The sequence below is a fragment of the Canis lupus genome, chromosome 16 (genome assembly GCF_048164855.1).
Source record: "Canis lupus baileyi chromosome 16, mCanLup2.hap1, whole genome shotgun sequence".
Lineage (NCBI taxonomy): Eukaryota > Metazoa > Chordata > Mammalia > Carnivora > Canidae > Canis > Canis lupus.
In genome coordinates this window covers 48,657,690-48,676,563 of record NC_132853.1, presented here as the reverse complement: position 1 = coordinate 48,676,563, position 18,874 = coordinate 48,657,690, and the positions used below count along the sequence as shown (strand labels likewise).

The 18,874-nt window shown below is 44.5% G+C and overlaps 1 protein-coding gene, 1 long non-coding RNA gene and 1 pseudogene across 3 annotated transcripts in view; 1 reads left to right on the top strand and 2 right to left on the bottom strand.

The window, feature by feature from the left end:
- ERN1 (endoplasmic reticulum to nucleus signaling 1) overlaps positions 1–17,659 on the bottom strand; it is a 78,251-nt gene extending 60,592 nt beyond the window's left edge. The window contains exon 1 of one of the 2 annotated variants that reach the window (XM_072781147.1): positions 17,490–17,659. Coding sequence is in view for 1 of the 2 variants with exons in the window: in XM_072781144.1 (XP_072637245.1) it covers positions 17,490–17,543 (54 nt within the window). In the remaining variant the exon portion in view is untranslated. The remainder of the gene's footprint in view (positions 1–17,489) is intronic. The other variant, XM_072781144.1, reaches the window with a different exon arrangement.
- LOC140606977 (uncharacterized) lies at positions 428–17,284 on the bottom strand. Its single transcript, XR_012009169.1, has 2 exons — positions 16,356–17,284; positions 428–1,183 (listed from the first exon to the last, which is right to left on the bottom strand). It is a non-coding gene; the product is annotated as an uncharacterized lncRNA (long non-coding RNA).
- On the top strand, positions 13,247–13,344 carry LOC140607622 (U6 spliceosomal RNA; annotated as a pseudogene).
- Positions 17,660–18,874: the final 1,215 nt, after the last annotated feature.

The window sequence follows — 18,874 nt, the reverse complement described above, 5'->3', positions numbered from 1 at the left end:
TTTGCTGGGGCAGATGAAGATCCGCAAGTACCCTGCTCCGATATGGGGGCAGAGCTTTAGGAGGAGACCAAAATGTAATTTGTGGATTCTATATAGACACCCAATATACCAAAAGGCACTGCAAATTATACAGGGTGGGGTCTTTAAAAAATGTTCTGGATAAAAATTCCTGAGATCCCACTGGAGATCCAAGTGGGTGGGAATAACACCAGAAAAAGTTAAAGGTCATAGCCTTGACCACCATAAAAAATTCCTGCAACAGACATTTATCCAGCCCAGTTCCAATGGTTTAAAAAAAAAAAATGCTCTTTGATGATGATGATGAGGAGGATACTGTAGCCACTGCCAATTCCTTTGATGAAACGAGTCATTCTTTTAATGCCAGTGCCAAGGAAACACACATTACTGATTAGCACAGGACAACTCCTTTGAACAGCGAGAACCATTTTAATGACCAAACATACTGACGAGCTTCACATAGTAAGCCATGAGTGCTGCACTTAGCAGGAATGTGAGGCTCACAAAAAAGGAAGGAAATGCAGATCTGAATATTGACTTTTTCATGTGGAAAAAAAAATCTTATGCCACCAGATTTCCAGAATTGCAGCACAGGTTTCTATGTTCTAGGCTTCCTGGAGAGGCAAGTGTACACCTCCCTCTGCAATTCTCACACATCTGGACAGAGCTAGGAATGCAAAAGAGACTACTTGGAAGACTGTGTTGGCACAACCAAGTCTACAGAGTTGTGGTATGAAATCTGAGTGCTGAGAAATAGGCGAAGCAAGGGGACTGGCCCAGGTGCCACAAGGCTGCTTTCTCCAGCTTCCTGAGGGGTAGGCAGAGAACAGAAGCAGCAAGGCATTACCAATGGGGAGTTACCAAGCCTTTAGGGTCAAGGAAGAAGCCCTTCCAGACACCAAGGAGAAGAGAACTCCCCTCCAGACAAAGGACAAATGACCCTCTGGCACAGGGATGGGAGGATGGTGGTCCACTCGGCTGCCAGCAGGCTCCATTTTCCCAGGGACCTGTCTTCTTAAAGTCCTCATACTGGTCAGGCTTCTGCCTCATCTGGAGGTCATCCTATCTTACTGCTGATTTCTCCAGGTCAGAAAAGTGGCTGAGAGGGCATCCGCATTGTGGGGCAAGGCGGCTAAGCTCCCAACTCTGTTTTCTCTTTTGAAAACTGAGAAACAAAAAAAAAAAAAAAAGAAAACTGAGAAACAGCAACTAATTTTTTTTTAAGATTTTATTTATTTGTTTGACAGAGTGAGCATAATAAGCAGAGGGAACGGCAGGCAGGCAGAGGGAGAAGCAGCAGGCTCCCTGCTGAGCAAGGAGCCGGATGGGATGCTGGGCTTGATCCCAGGACCCTGGGATCATGACCTGAGTTGAAAGCAGACGCTTAACGGACTGAGTCACCCAGGCACCTCGGCAACATCTCTTTAAATGCTAAGAAACCAAAATAAATGTTAAGAATGTCAAAGACAAGAGTTATGTAAATATTAGGGAAGATCGTTATATTAAAGAAATTGGTGGTAGCCAAAGATGCCATCAGAAAGTAAACACACTCAAAAACCTGATTATCTACTCTTTCTCTAGCCTCAACTGCTCCCTATTTACCCTCATGGGCAGACAGCAAGTAGACAGTGGCTGGTGCTGACAATCTAAATAATTATGAAAAGGTTAAAATATGTTTGTTTGGTGGTGTTTAAGCAGGAAGAATAGAACTACTGAAGAGGTTTTCATCAAACTGTACATTTCAAGTTCAGGGACTGAATGTGAATTATCTGGAAACTCATTCATACGGTACCCCCCATTCTCTGATGATGCTTGATAGTCCAACTTCCATTTGTTATGCTTCATTGTAGTGCCTGCCAGTACCCTGTGGCTGCTAGAGGGGCAGACTCTGGAGCCAAACCATCCCGGGCAGTCGCTTAGCTCACTGCGCCTCAGTTTTCTCACCCACAAGATGGGGACGGTAATAATATCTACTTCAAAGCATTGTTAGGAGGTTTAAATGAGTGAGTACATGTAAAGTTCTTACAACAGTGCCTAGTATACAGTGAGCACCATGTAAGTGCCAGTTATTATTATGACAACTCATTAAGAACTACATGAGGCAATAGGATCTAATAACAGATCTATTCCTGCCCCAGTGGAGTTTATAGACTAATAAGGGACCAGAGTAGTCAAATAATCATGCAAACAGAATGACAAACTGCAGTGAGTACTATGAAAAAGACATACAGGGAACCCTGAGAGCCTAGGAGAAGCTGCTCTGGTCCCATGATGGGGGTGCACAGGCTCACAGTGTCAAAGGTTCTCCTAGGGACCCCTGGGTGGCTCAGTGATTGAACATCTGCCTTTGGCTCAGGTTGTGATCCCAGGGTCCTAGGATCAAGTCCTGCATCAGGCTCCCTGCAGGGAGCCTGCTTCTCCCTCTGCCTATGTCTCTGCCTCTTTCTGTGTCTCTCATGAATAAATAAAACCTGAAAAAAAAAAAAAAAGAGGTTATCCTTAAAGAGTGACATTTGAATTAAGATCTATAGGAAGCAGGGGAAGGAAGGGAGGAATTGCCTGGACAGAGGAAACAGTCTCTACAAAGATCCTGGGACTACAGATAATTTACTGTGTTTGAAGATCTGTTGGCCCAAGCTGCTGGAGAAAGCAGAGGGAGAATGGGGAAGCAGACAGAAGCCCAAGCGTGCATTCATGCAGAGTGGGCCACAGAATCAGAACCTTCTTCACATGCTTATTTGTTACCCTTGCAGCTTACAGAAAGGAGAGTGGGCTATTGTGATGGGTGTAAAGCACATCTTGGGGCGGGGGGGAAGGGGGGGGAATCCCTCCCCTAAGGTGAAATATTTGATATGCCAAACACAATCTGTGTTCACACCACAGGTGAGTCTTCTCTGGTGCTTTAACTTTTACTAACGTTAGACTATGTTTCTTAGCTGTTTCACAGCTGAGTATGAGCATAACACACCAAAACTTCATGGGCACGTTTAATAAATCACTGTTGTGGTGAAATATGGCTACAGAACGAACCCCAGAACAAGGGCTCTTGTGTTATGAGGCCCCTCACCTGAGGGATCTCTCTGGCCAGCCACCATGCGTGGGATCAGAAAGCTCCCTCTGAAGTCTTTTTAAACTTCTGGGTGTTCCATCTCCCCAGTACCTGCTCTCCGTTCCAGGGCCATTTCTGTACTGCAGGCAAAAAACTTGGTACTAACCTTATAAAATGGTAAGTCACCGGCTCACAATCACAGATTACTCAGGCAAGTTGGCAAGGATATGAAGTATTTATCAATCTCTTCCAGGCACTCCCTGTTTCACACTTCTTCCTGTTGGATTCTTCCGGGCCTCATATACCGGCTAGTTCACTCATTTCAACCCCACCCCCAGGCTGGACTCTCTCTTATCCCACAGCTATAAAGAAAGAGGGGTCGTGTCATACATAAGGCACTGGAGCTCCAAGGCCTATAACACTCCTGCCTTCAAGGAGTTTACCATCTGGCAGAAAAGTAGTACAACACAAGGGAAAAGATGGCAGGGTCCACATGCATGCCTCCTGGCAGCAGACCTGGCGGTGTGCCTAGGCCCCGCCTGGACCAATTCCCTACAACTCTGAACCCCTACTTCCCTGCTCAGGCCTTCTTCTCCTCCTGCAGGCTAGCCTGCATTCGTGTAACTCCAAAGTCTGTTAATCATGCTCTCAAAACCCCAAGTTAAAAACCCCAAATTTCCTCAGGTATCCTCAAGAGCCTGGGACATGCTCAACATATGCTTTTGGCTGAACAAAACTGAAAGGAAAAGGGATGGGATAAAGGGTATGTGATAAAGGGCGGGCTCTGGGCAAGTCATTAAATCTCTCTGGGCACCAGTTTCCAATTCTACAAAGACGGCGGGGTTGAATCTGCCTGTTAGCTCAGAAATGGGATGATCCATGATTTACCAGGCCTTCATCCCTCCTCAGGCTTTACCGCAGATTCTTCTAGCCCCAACCAATCAAAACATGCCCAAAACCCACATAAGAATTTGAGAGAGTTTAGAAGTCTTGATGCTTTTAAGCAGAGTCATTCCCAATCCTGGTCTTTCAACATCCCACTGTCTCCACTTATCTTAAAATATTTCAACATTGGAAATTAGTAATAATCTGATTCACTTAAGGTTCAGGGTGGGGAAAAGAAATACCAATAGAAATCGACTAATGTTATGTGGGAGGAAGTGGGTGACTCCTATGCGCACATTCTTGCTGTAGATACTAAAACCAACCACCTCCTAAACTGAAAGGGAGATCTCAGTCTTCTCCAAACCACAAATCAGATAAGTGATTGAACTTTACCCAGGCCCCAAAAGCCCTAAGATTTCCAAGTACTGAACTAACAGATCAAGAGGACTTTGGGATTGGTTTTCGAAGCAACTGTGGTTTGGTTCCCAGTCAGCTGAGTGGCAGAACTACAGATAAACTTGTTCTTAATCTCTATGCATAAAGGAAACCGTTTTCTGCTTTGCAAAACCAGACCACAGCAAGTGGAAAATGAACCCTAACACAATTATAGGATAAGGTCACTGTATTGCTCAGAGAAAGGTGGTGCCTTTGAAGTCAGAGATTCCCTGAACCTGGCTTTACATCTTTCTTGAAGTATTTAAATTTATCTGGAGAGCTTATAGATACTTCTACAATGGGGAAAAAAAATGGTTTAATCTTGTGTGTAAAAAACATATACATACCACATGTATATTTGGGACCAGAACCATCACAAAAATCAAAGAATTGCTGGCTCTGTTCCCTGAATTGCAGAGGTTTCTGAGATTTCCTTGACAGATTTTTAAACTTATTCTTGTCATTAAATTGGCAACAGTTACACTCAATACCTCATATTTGCTCAGTGCTTTCAAACATATGTGAGTTATCAATACCAGTCCTTCAGAAGAGGAGATGAGAAATAAACTAAGGCATAAATCTATATATTAACCCCAACACTGTGTGATATGATGCCACTCAGAGTAGGGGAAGGGCTCTTGTCTAGGAGAGGACAGTGATTAGCGAAGGACCCACACTCTGGCTGGGCACTACAGGATAGTGAGAGACACCAAATGAAACCACAGCAAATGAAACCACAGGGGTTCCTGGGTGACTCAGTGGTTGAGCGTCTGGCTTTGGCTCAGGTCATGATCCAAGCCAGGGTCCTGGGATCGAGTTCCGCATCAGGCTCCCCACAAGAAACCTGCTTCTCCCTCTGCGTAGGTCTGTGTGTCTCCCATGAATAAAAAAAAAATCTTAAAAAAAAAAAAAAAAAAACCCACAGCCCATTGTTGTGGCAACTCCCAGGCCCTCATCTCCCTTGCTCGCTCTGCTCTAGGTTTTCTTTCTTTCCATAGAATTTTATCACTTTCTCACAAACATATTTATGCATTTATCATGCTATTATGGCTTTACTCTGTCCACTAAGTAGAAGTTTCCTGGGATCCCTGGGTGGCGCAGCGGTTTGGTGCCTGCCTTTGGCCCAGGGCGCGATCCTGGAGACCCGGGATCGAATCCCATGTCGGGCTCCCGGTGCATGGAGCCTGCTTCTGTCTCTGCCTCTCTCTCTCTCTCTCTCTCTCTCTCTCTCTCTCTCTGTGACTATCATAAAAAAAAAAAAAGCTCCATGAGAGTTTGGAGTCTGGATCTCTGCATAGCACTAGCATGTGGTAAATGCTCAATAAATGTTTAAAAAAAAAAAAAAAAGTAGAAGTTTCCTGAGGGCACATGCCCTTGTTTTATTCATTAATGTGCCCCCAGCACCTCAAACGTGTTGGCCTATAATATATATCCTATAAAACAGGTGAATGAATTAATTGATGGAATCTACTACATCTGGGAGCTAGGGAAGCTGGGAGGCCCAAAGCAAAGCAGCCTTCCTATCTTTGACAACTCAGGTAAGAATGGATGTGAAGCTGTACAGTGTCAGGGGGACTGGTCATTTTAACCTAAATGGTGTTCCCAATTTGGAAAGACATTTAGGAAAAGGCCGGCCTAGATTTTCTAGTTTCATACCTTATTTTACAGAGGAAGAAAGAGAAAGGAAATAACTCATCTGCCCAAAGTCTCCTAGCTGGCAAGCACCCAAACCCTCACCTCCCACTTCCCACTCATTGAAAAAAATACGATGTGTATCGTATGGGTTAAAACACACATGAAAACAGAAGACTGTGCCTACAAACTACATCTCAAAAGAGCTAAAATGACAAGCTACACATATCCGACTACCTGAGGAGAACAGAACTGGGATTTTTGGTCAGAAAACACAGCCTCATCCCGAAGTTTACCCAACTGTTAGGTCAGATGCTCAGCCCCATGTAGACACTGTCATCAAAGAGTGACCTCCCAATCCTACTGACATTTGTCACCATTGATCCAGCCAGGCTTTAGATTTGGTCAAGCCCAGTCTACGTGACACTCAGAAGCGAGGTCCGCTTGTTTCTAAACTACCCATTTGAATTCCTAGGGTAACAACCAAGGCCAGTCCAGTTGCTGAGACACCAGGCTCACCAGCTCCTGCATGCATTCTACAATCAGGCCCTTCAACGTACCTGATGCAAAATTCCTGCGGGCTGATGAATAATCCAGATACCCAGCCCTCCCAGGAGAAGGGGAAAGCAGGTATCACAAACCATACCCTCCCACAGTTTGCTTCCAACCCACATTCTCACCCTGATAAGAAAGTTCCTTTTTGTTTATATGCTTCATTCTTGTACTTTATTGAACCCACTCCTTTCACAAGTTTCTTCCAACACCCACTCCTCTTAGCTGCTTCACTGTGGCTCCAGTAGGTTATTTTTATTTATTTATTTTTAAAGATTTTATTTATTCACGAGAGAGAGAGAGAGAGAGGCGCAGAACACAGGGAGAAGCAGGCTCCCTGCAGGAAGCCTGACGTGGGACTCGATCCCAGGTCTCCAGGATCAGGCCCTGGGCTGAAGGCAGCGCTAAACCGCTGAGCCACCGGGGCTGCCCTAGCAGGTTCTCTTAAAATCCAGAGAAAGTACTGTGAAGGAACCTAGAAGCCAGTATTGTTCGGATTCCTTAGGCCTCTTAATATATGGAGAAGGCAAAAATACTAGATAAGCATGAAGTAGAACTTTAAACAATTCTAAATATCTTATAATTCATTGACTAAGTGTATTTAATACAAAGCCAGTTTATAAGTTAAAGCTGATTTCTTAAAAAGCAATTTCAGTAGTTAGTACTCAGAGGAAAAAAAATCTCTCTCTGGAATTACCAGTTCTTCAAAAGTTGGGTACTACAATATATTGGAAAAAGTACAATGCCAGCTTGTCCATTACTAGTTCTGCCACTAACTAGCAGGACATATCAATCCCAATTTCTCTACAAAATGAGCCAAATCTGTCTCCAGTCTGGTCCAGTGTTCTGATGTGACAAGGCACATGGAGATACATTTGCTTGTCCAGGATTAAGGTACAGGAATTACCTGACAGCACATTAGAGTCCCCTGGGGCTTGAAAAACTTTTTTTCAAGTCCCAGATGTCTAGTTAAGAAATGGGCAGAAGACATGAACAGACATTTCTCCAAATTAGACATACAAATGGCCAACAGACATATGAAAAAATGCTCCACAGCATTTGGCATCAGGAAAATACAAATTAAAACCACAATGAGATACCACCTCACGCCAATCAGAACGGGTAAAATTAAGACAGGAAACAACAAATGTTGGCGAGGACATGGAGAAAGGAGAACCCTTTGCATTACACTGTTCGTGGGAACGCAAGCTGGTACAGCCACTCTGGAAAATAGTATGGAGGTTCCTTGAGAGCTACCCTACAACCCAACAATTGCACTACTAGGAATTTACCCCAAAGATACAAATATAGTGAAACAAAGGGGTACCTGCACCCCAACGTTCATAGCAGCAACATCCACAACAGCCAAACTGCAGAAGGAGCCAAGATGTCCGTCGACAGATGAATGGATAAAGATGTGGGTGGGGTGTGTGTGTATATACACACAAACAACAGAATACTACTCAGCCATTAGAAAGGATGAATACTTAACCATTTATATGGTCATGGATGGAACTGGACAGTATTATGCTGAGCGAAATAAGTCAATCAGATAAAGACACTTACATGGTTTCACTCATATATGGAATATAAGAAATAGCACAGAGGATCATAGAGTAAGGGAGAAAGAACTGAATGGGAAGTCATCAGAGAGGGAGAAAAACCATGAGAGAGCCTTAACTATAGAGGGTTGCTGGAGGGAACATTGGAGGGGGATGGGGTAATTAGGTAATGGGCATTAAGGAGGGCACATGATATAATAAGTACTGGGTGGTAAACACAACTGATGAATTACTTTAACACTACATCAGAAATTGAGTATGTATTATAGATTGGAGGAGGGAGGAGGGAAGGGAGGAAAGAAAGAGGGAGGGAGAGAGGAAGAGAGAGAGAGAGAGAGAGAGAGAGAAGAAAAAGCTAGGCTCCATTCCTTGAGATTCTGACTTCAGTCACTTTAGGTGGCACCCCAACAGAGGGTTTTTAAAGAGCTCCCCAGGTGACTCTAGGTGACTAATTCAGCCTGGGCTGAGAGGCACTGCCTCCAGTAACACATTCCTAGCTGCAGCTGTGGCCCTGCAGACAGGTGTTTCTCTCACTCCTAGAGGCCCCTCAGGCCTGATGGGCTATTTCCTTTGAGAAAAGAGATCTGACTCAGTTTGGTCAACGAACTCCTATGACCCAACTGAAGATCAATGACAATATCAGGTTCTAGGAATTCTGACAGCACCATTTGTTCAGAAAATGTATGAAAAAATTTGGTTTCCATGACAAACACTTCTGCAGCCTAGACAAACAATTACTCCCTCATCTGAAGTAGAGGGGGGGAAATAATCCACTGGAGAAAGGGGTGATTTTGAATTATAATTATAAATTAGTCTACTAACTAGGGAAATCATGTTTAATACATAAGAGGACAGCCCTAGATCAAGGTTCATTTTTTAACAATGAAACATCATGCTGAGTGAAAAATGAAACTGACTTGGAATAATCACAAACCATTTATCATACAGGGTTTGGCAATGGAAAAATTAATCTCATTACTGATGTGAGGAGCCCATCAAGAGGATCTCACACACTATGGTTCATGCCCACCCAATCAAGTATCCTGGAAGCCTCCCTCACTCTGTAGAACACTACTGATGAGATCCCATTAAAGGATACAGCAACATCTTCCATCCCCCTTCTCTCCCCCTACAAAAATTCATAACCCATATGCCTGATGATAAAACAGCTCCTTGTTTCATTGGTCTTAAACAGCTTCAAAAAGGAATATTCAATCATTATCTGCTGAGTGCTCACTACAGTGGGTATGGCCAACTCACCATGCTGAAAGCCACAGAGGATACAGATAAGCAAGACAGGGTCCCTGCCTTCCAGGGCAAACCAGCAAGAGAAGTGACAGCCCTCTTCCCCCGCCCCCCACTTCCTGGTAGCCCCCTCTCTCCCTCATTACATTCTCCTGAGACTCATCTAACCTAATCTTCGTCCCTCCATTGTGGTCCAAGGCCAAGGCCACTCTCTCTCCTGTCACCACAGACCCACTTCCTGGTGCCAGAACTGCTGGAGAGGTAAGGGCCTCTGCAAATGTGAACAACCCAGGCCCAACCTGATGACTAGAGGGTTATCTCTTTTCAGGATTTAATACCAAAGACTGACTGCACCATGGAAGAGCAATTCTGGTTAAAGCCTTCTAAGACATGAACTTTCAGTTTTGCTAGTTCAGAAACATTTCTGGGCGAGATCTTACCGAAAAACATGCACCTGCTTGGATATTATTAGACACAAGCAAAGAAATGAGCTTAAACTATGACCCTGTTTGAAGGGCCTCTGAATCTCCACTCTACCCACGATCACTGGACTTAACTCCAGAGTTGAAAATGGTTTTTCTCGCTGACAGAGTCTCTCAGATGAAAGCAGTGTTTCTAGCTCAAAGCTGCATCTTTCTACTACTGGAATAAAAGGGTTAGAGGCCATGACTTTCAAGGGAGGAACAAGAGCATTATCTGAGCATGTTCCTGAGCTTCCAAGAAAGTCTACTTCTCTCCCCTATCCTCTGTAAAGCCAATCTCTCCTTGCAATATGGTCGGTCACCCGCTCAAAGTGTGACTGGGGTAAACTGATGGGTTCTAACAAACCCACCAGAACATAAATAAGCACTGTAGGAGCTGCTCTTCAAAGGGAAACAGAAGGATTAGATTCAAAGTTCAGTTCCACCACCAAAGTATGACCTTGGACAGGTCACCAGCCCTCTGTGGCCTCAGTTTCCTCATCTGTCTGCTCTGGGGAACACAGCAGAGCAACTATTGTTCAACTTGGGAGGGGAGGGCATGGTATAGGCCCCAAATATCACCCTCCAAGGTTCTAATCAGCTCCCACTGTTACTGATGGATGCACATCATCCTATTCCTTACTTGGGGTGGGGAAAATACTGAGACCCATCGGGCTAGATCAACAAAACTCCTTCTCTGACTCTAGTTATCTTGAGGGACTATCCATTTACTCATATATGCTCCCACTGCTCACAATACTTCTGGAGTTTTCTGGAAATCCCCTTCAAAGAATATACTTTTTGAATCCCCTAAGTGATAGAAAATGTTTAGTTGGTTTTTAAAAACAAGCAAAATCAAATCCAAGTGTCCTCAATAAATTATGCAATCAAGCTGATGAACAGTTTTGACTAAAATTTCAGCATGAACCATGTAGAAGTTATATTCAAGCAAACACCAGAAGGAATTGGGAAAGGTTTTCAACTGTGTAAGGATCATTGGCTTAAGAGTATATGTTTGGGGCAGCCCCAATGGCGCAGCGGTTTAGCACCGCCTGCAGCCTGGGGTGTGATCCTGGAGACACGGGATCGAGTCCCACGTTGGGCTTCCTGCATGGAGCCTGCTTCTCCCTCTGCCTGTGTCTCTGCCTGTCTCTCTCTCTCTCTCTCTAATAAATAAATAAATCTTTTTAAAATAACAACAACAAAAAAGAGTATATGTTTGCTTTTTTGGAGTTCCTTGTTTTAAAGTTGAATGACTAAAACGGTTAAGTAAATTCCTAAATGAAATACTGGAAAATTTAAAAAAAAGTTTTTGAACTGATTTGTATGACACGAACCCTGACCCCCGAGGGGGCGATTATTTGGAAAGACATAACATTCTCTTGCAATGAATTAAGTTTAGGTACATTTGTGAAAAGACAAAACACCACTAAAGGCATTACTCCATCATCAAATAGTACCGCAATCTTCCCAGGAAACACAGCTGTATGGACAAGCTATAGGTTTAAGAACTATGGCCTCCACCAGGGACATTCAATGCACCAACTCCTGATTTATTAAGAGGCTTGAGGCAGAAGTTTAAATGGCCTCATGACAAACTACAGAAAGAATCTCGTCTGCAAAGGGTTGGCTACCCTCAAAACCAAACTCGCAGAATTATCCCGAGGTATTTCAGGGTGTTCATGGGAGCCACATCTGCTAGAAAGCTGATCTGAAACCACTGCAGACCAAAGGACTCTGCAAACAAGTTACTTAACAAATCAGAATAAAACATTTCTCAGCAGCTTTTAGGTATATAAGGTGTCATCAAGAGACTGCTGTGGTTATTTACATCTACAGCATATAAACAAAACAAAATCTAAACATTCCATTTTCCTTTGACCTAAAATCCACACTGCTAAAAGAAAACAGGTTACTTTAAAATGATTACTATAAAACCAATTTAAAGGGTAGTTTTGTGCTTTTAAAAACCTCCAATGTTGCTTGGAGTCTGGGGAAGAGGGCAAGAGTAAATAAGATTAGCAAATTCTGGTTCTGAGAATTTATTCCAAGGAAATAATTAGGTAGTTAAGATATACTTAGCAACAAGAGGGCTTATCACATTGCTTTTCGGGGATTTAAAAAAGATTTTATTTGAGAGAGAGAGAGAGAGAGAATGAGGAGCAGGGGGAGGAACAGAGGGAGAGGGAGAAGTGGAATCCCCAGTGAATGGGAGCTGACACGGGGCTCGGTCCTAGGACCCCAAGATCATGACCTGAGCCCAAGTCAGATGCTTAACTGAGCCACCAGGCACCCCATCATACTGTTTATAGTAATGAAAATTAAAAACAGCCTCAAAGTTGGTTGGTTGATCCAAAAAAAAAACAAAACAAAACATAGTATATCCATTCAGAGAAGTAATATACAGCAGTGAGTATAATGTTGCAGAATTAAATTTATTGACACAGAAAGATCTAGGATATGCTCCAGAAAAAAAAATATCTATGCAAGTATGTGCACAGAAGAAAATGTCTAGAAGGATATATATCAAGATATTAGATCAGCCGTCCAGGAAATGCAAATCAAAACCATAATGAGTTACCACTTCACACCCACTAGGCTGACTACAGTCAAAAAGAGAATATCAAGTGTTGGTGAGGATGTAGAAAAATTAGAACCTTCTTACACTGCAGGTGGGAATGTCAATTAGCACAGGTGCTTTGGTAAATCGTTTGCCAATTCCTTAAAAGGTTAAATATAGTTACATGACCCAGAAATCTCACGCCTAGGTATATACCCAAGAAAAATGAAAATACATGGCCATTAAAAAAATCTGGACATAAATGTTCATAGCAGCATTATTCATAATAGCCAAAAGGGGGAAACAACCCCCATGTCCATCAACTTAAGAATGGACAAACACAACGTGGTATATCCATATAATTGAATATTCAGCAATAAAAAAAGAACATCAATACAACATGGATAAACCTTGAAAACATTATGCTTAGTGAAAGAAGCCAGTTACAAAAGACATATGCAGTATGATTCTGTTTTTATGAAATGTCCAGGACAAATCTATAGAAAGTCGATTCCTGGTTGCCAGGGGCTGGGAAGTGAGTGGGAAATAGGAAGTGACAGCTAATGGGTAAAGTTTCTTTTGGAAATGATGAAAATATTATAAAATTGACTATGGTGATGGTTGCACAGTTCTGTAAATATACTAAAAACCACTGAATTATACACTTTAAATAGGTGAACTGTAGGATATGTGAATTATAGGTCAATAAAGCTCTTTAAAATGTTAGCATAGGTAATGCTTGGATACTATGATTATAGGTTTGGTTAATTTAGACTTATTTATGATTTTTTACATTTCTATTAAAAATATGATTACTTTGAGGGATTTTTTAAAAATTTCCCATGTTGTGCTCACTTCAGCAGCACATACACTAAAATTGGAATGATTTTAGTGTGGCCCCTGTGCAAGGATGACAAACAAATATGTGAAGCATTCCATACTTTAAAAAAATCTTCCCATGTTACCACAGAAAGCAACACACACACTAAAGATTTAAAGAAAGGGAAACAACCTTTCCTTATAATAATGGGAAAACTGGAAACAACCCATAGGACCTCAGAAAGGTGGTCACTAGGCAAAGCATGTTTATTACCATATCAATCCTGGTCAGTATGACTATAGTTGCCAACCTCAAGCTGGGCACAGAAGGCTCAAATGCTTTTGGCAAGGGATGATTTAATAAGGTGCTAGTGACAAATGCAATAACATACTCAGAAAATTTCCTAACAGTTATAGAAAACTTCTGTGAAACTAAACATAAATGTAGAACACATATTTTTACACTGTTGTATTTGCTTTGTGTGAACAAAGATCACATGATAATCAGAAGTGATGTAGAGGGGCGCCTGGCTGGCTCAGTCAATAGATATTGCATGTGACTCTTGATCTCAGGGTCGTGAGTTCAAGCCCCACTCTGGGCATAGAGCTAACTTAAAAAAAAAAAAAAAAAAAAGAGATGTAGAGACTAAAAATAAATTAAAAAAAAAAAAAGAATGGAAGCAGGGAGTTTATGATTACTTTTAAAAATTCTACTTTTCCCAATCTGGTCTGTTGCACTGATTTGAATATCACTAAGACTGTGTTGCTCTGAGGCAGACAAGTCCGAAACCAAACCGGGTATATAGGTAAAGATAGAGATAGAAAAGAAAAAAAAAAATCCCCAACCCCTGGGAAATACAGCCAACCAGCATGTTTATTATTCACAAACTATGATTCACTGTCCCTATTTTTTTTAAGCCAGCATCACACTCTAATCATATTGCTAGGTTACAGGCCCCTAGTTATTTGTGCATAATAAAAACGGAATCCATTAAAATGATACATTACATTTTTCTCGTCTATATCATCTCTTTAGGGAGACCATTTGACCATTATAAAACATAGACAATATTGAACCTAAAGATTACTTTGGATCCCCAAACCAGAGAGGTTTCCAGCGAAAATGAAATCATTATCCAAAGATTCCTCAATCTGAAAAACGGAGTCAAAATCTGAAGCAGGCAAAGAACGGGTTTACCCCAGGACCACGCAGGCGGCGCTACTCTGTCCAGGCAAGAAATCTTTACGTAGCTCACTGGTTTTACATTTAGGAATACAGTCTACTATTGAACTCTCTCAAGAGGAACTCTCATACACATTTTCTCTTGTGCTCTGAGAAGCTAAACTACTGTGGAAAGCCCAACTGGCAGGCAGGTTAATGAAACAAAAAACACACACGTGCACAACTACAGTCCAATTTCATGATGAGCAGCCCTGATCTGAGCTTGAGGAAACATTCTCCTCACGGCGTCAGCATAAATACTTGATAACTCCTACTAGGATAATTCATGCAGGTGATAACTATCAGAGCAAATGATAAGCAAGGACATTCCTAGTTAAGACTTGCATCCCAGATGGTATCCTCAGTGTGTTTTTATATATACATGGTCCTCAGTTCTTGGTGACATTGTTTATTCTCCTCTAAAACTGAAACACTGGTTATTAAAAGAAACTGTATATATTATAGTTGAAGAAAGTATTTTGCCTCACGTACTACAGATCTCTCTGGTACTTGGCAGAAATGGCACATAAACACCATTAAGTAAGGACTGTGACAGCGATGATGTAACGCACACCAACGTTAGGTACAAGATCCAGGTCTAGGAAGGAGGGAAAAGACTCTAAATAAGCACAATTTGGATTAACAAGAGACAGCCTGAAGTTAGTAACACTGATGTTACTGCATTTTGGATATGATAGCCTAGAGTCTCAGCCTATGATGAGTCAATGTCTGGCTCAATCAGACACACACTCTTGAAAGAAAATCACAGTATTGCTTCCAACGCACTAGTTATTTCATCAATCAAAAAGAAACAGCACTGGGGCACCTGGCTGGCTCAGTCAGAAGAGCATGTGACTCTTGGTCTCAGGGTCATGAGTTCAAGCTCCATATTGGGTATAGAAATTACTTAAAATAGATTTAAAACTTAAAAAAGCATTGAAAAATTTCTTGCTGAGGCACAGTATAATTTTTTTTTAAATGGACAGTAAAAAAAACAGGGACGGGGTTTATATTTACTACCTATGATATGCAAGGTGCTTTCACATGTGCTAGTGATCCTCACTTCACATAACAGAAAACAGACTCTCTGAGAAGTAAAATAACTTGTCTGAGGGCACAGCTAGCAAGCGACCGGTTTGAACTCAGGTTTGTCCAATTTTATACCCAATATGTTCTGCAGGACATCACTGCTGCCTAGTTTAACTGCAAACTCTGCAATGGATTCCACTTAGAATATAATAGTTCTATGTTTGAGGATCAAAATTTTTGCTGGTAGATAATTCTAAGAGTGAAATTCTAACATTTTACTTACAAAGCAGTTACGTGAAAATGTAATTTTTTGATAAGGGTTTGGAATATTTTACTATGAACTTTGAGAAGTTTGGATTTCTAAATACAATTTGGAAATATTTACACAAACTGAAACTATAGTCCCAAATAAAGCTAAATAGTTATTTTTGGCTCTAAGTTACTCAATAACTAAAATACTAGAATCCTGTGAAAGAACAACCCACGGAAAAATGTGGCGAAGACCATATATATACTTAGGCCCTGATACAAAATGATCAATTTCCATAACATTTGTTTGGTCCTTCTGTTTATATTCTTATTTATGAACAGCTGCCAAGCAACAGTTAACCAATCCAAGGTGAAGCGAAGTGTTCAAGTTCAAAGTGTGACCCTAGTTATGAAAGTGGAATTTTTTTTAATTAGAGATAAAACTTGGGGTGCCTGAGTGGCTCAGTTGGTTTAGCATCTGCCTTGTGCTCAGGTTATGATCCCAGGGTCCTGGGATGAAACCCTGTGGGGCTCTGTGCTCAGCGGGGAGTCTACTTCTCCCTCATAGCGGCCCCCCCCCATATTTCCTTCTTTCTCAAATAAATAAAATCTTTAAAAAAAGAAAAACTTAACTTACATGAGTTTTACTGTGAAGTGTGTACAAGTCTTTCTCTAACCCCCATCCTAAATTTGAAAAAGGTGATCTTATATCTTCATCTGTTTCCAAATTCTTGTTACTCCGAGAGCATGGACTATTATTTACCAAAAGTGCATAACCTCCGAAGACTTCACAGTGTGGTACTCAGGTACACACGTGTCAGTTCTCCACCTGGACACACCGGGTACACGATATACCATATTAAAGGGTACAGTGTGGAAGTCATTAAACAGAACCTGAACCGATGTACCATACCCACATCCTGAACAATGCGTTTTTTAAAAACCACTAATTTAGGTTCTTTCAACTAGAAGGAAAAGAGGCAACTCTGTCCACAAAATGTCCTCCCGAGACACGGAGCCCATATCCACAGGCTGAGTAGAGGCCTTAAATAGTTAAATCAATGTAATCCAGGCGCTTCTCTCCAGGAAAAGATGAAAAGAGGTTTCCAGACGGCTCCACAGAGCTCTACAAGAGGAGACCGTCTTTCATTTCAAGTTTTGAAGCGGCTCCACCGCTGTCCCACATGGGATCTTAAAAGGAGCGTAATTCCCACAGCTTAACTTGCTTAGCGAAGTCGTGGTGCACAAAAGGAAGCCCCTTGCCTCCGAGTCCTTAGAAACCTGCAAGGCAGGTAAGCAGAACCAACCTCGCAGGTAAAAACGCTGGCCCGCTCCCAGCTGCATTCGTTTCCCAAAGTTCTCGCATTTTCAAAAGTTCAAACAAGGATTATAAACGCAAGACATTCCCTTCCCCCCGATTACAGGGGCCCTTTTCCGTCCTTGCCCCGGCGCCACGCCAGGCAGTGCCCGCGCCCACCTGCGGGAAGGGTCCGGCAGGTGGGGCGGCCTCCCAAGCGCCCCGGGCCTTCCAGAGGCCCCGAAGTTGTGCGGGAGCGCCCGGGGCCGCGGGAGACGCAGCCCGTGACAGCCGCGCTGGCCGGCGAGGCCCCTCGGGAGGCGTGCGCGGCGGCCAGGCCGGCCCGGAGGGGCTCGCTCCCCGCCCGAGCCTCGGCTGGGGCGCGCGGGGCCTCGGGCCGCCACCGCCACCGAGCTCCCGGCTGGACCCCAGTCCCCGCGCGGTCCCCCACCCCGCGCTCCTCCGGTCACTCACCCCGGGGCCGGGCAGCAGCAGCGCCAGCAGCGCCAGCAGCAGCCGGGCCGGCATGGCGAGGACTTGGGCCTGGCTCCCGGCCCGGCCGGCCGGCTGCGGGGGGCGGTGCGGGCGGGCGGGCTGAGGACGGGGCGGGGGCGCCGCGACGACAGCGCCGCGGCGGCAGGACTTCAGCGGACGCAGAGCTGACTAGGCGGTGGTGGCACCCCCATGCCCAGCCCTATAAGCGCCGGGTGCCGGCGCTTCTTCCGGTCGGGGCGGGGCCGGGGGCGGGGCTGACCTAGAGGCGGCCCCGAAACTGGGCGGGAGCCGGGCCTGAAGGCGGAGCCGGGGGCGGGGCTGTGCCGCCGGGGCGGGGCCGCGGCGGGGATGCAGCGGAGGGGGCGGGGCCGTCCGGGGGCGGGGCCGCGGCGGAAGGGCGGGGCCGGGCCGGAGGGCGGGGCTGCGGCGGAGGGGGCGGGGCCGCGGCGGGGATGCAGCGGAGGGGGCGGGGCCGGGCCGCGGCGGAGGGGCGGGGCCGCGGTGGAGAGGCGGGGCCGCGGCGGAGGGGCGGGGCCGCAGCGGGGCAGGCCTCCTGCCCGCGGAGCGTACGCGGCCCGGCCTCCGACACTGGGGAGAAGGAGCAGGCCTGGGTGTCCCGAGTCTGGGGCGCTGAACGAGTGAGGCAGGGAGCTTTGCCGAAGGCTGAGGGAGGCGGGCAGTCCCGCCACGCGGTGCACCCTGGCCCCAGGCTGTCCCACCAGCCCCGCCCAGAAACCCGCTATGTAGGAATCAGGGGAAAGGCCAGGAGACGGGCGGTGCCGGCTGTCCAGAGCCCGCGTCTTTCCGTCGTGGTGGAATCGTGGGCGACCTCCGGAGCCGGGATCGGGAGCTGGCAGGGAGTCCAGCAAACACACTTCAGCCCATGCGCTGAGATCCGCAGCTCTGGGGTCCTCCAGCTGTGCCTCAGCTAGCCCGAAGGCCCCTTTCTGCCCTTTGCCCTCAGGAATTCCCCTCAACTCATGTCCAACAGCCATCTATTCCCTCTGGAATAAACTACAGACAAGTCATTCTCCAAAAATTATAAGCAAAGAAGGAAACCAATTCGGCCCGTTTGTATTGTGTTTAAGTGGCATTTAATAGATGTGACATTGTGGCACTAGAAATGACATGTGCCACAATTCATTGGAGGGAGTGGATTGAGGACTCATACAGGATCTATTTGAGGATTATGGACTATTAACCTGAATTTAAACGTCTGGCACCCATTTGGTCACTGGGTCCCATGCTGCTCTCAACTTGAATGGAAGTGGGGAGAGAAGACATTGCTTGTAACAAGAAAACCTAAGATTCAAAGCATAACATTTACATATCCTTGGAGAAAAAGAAAAAGGGGAGAGCAATTT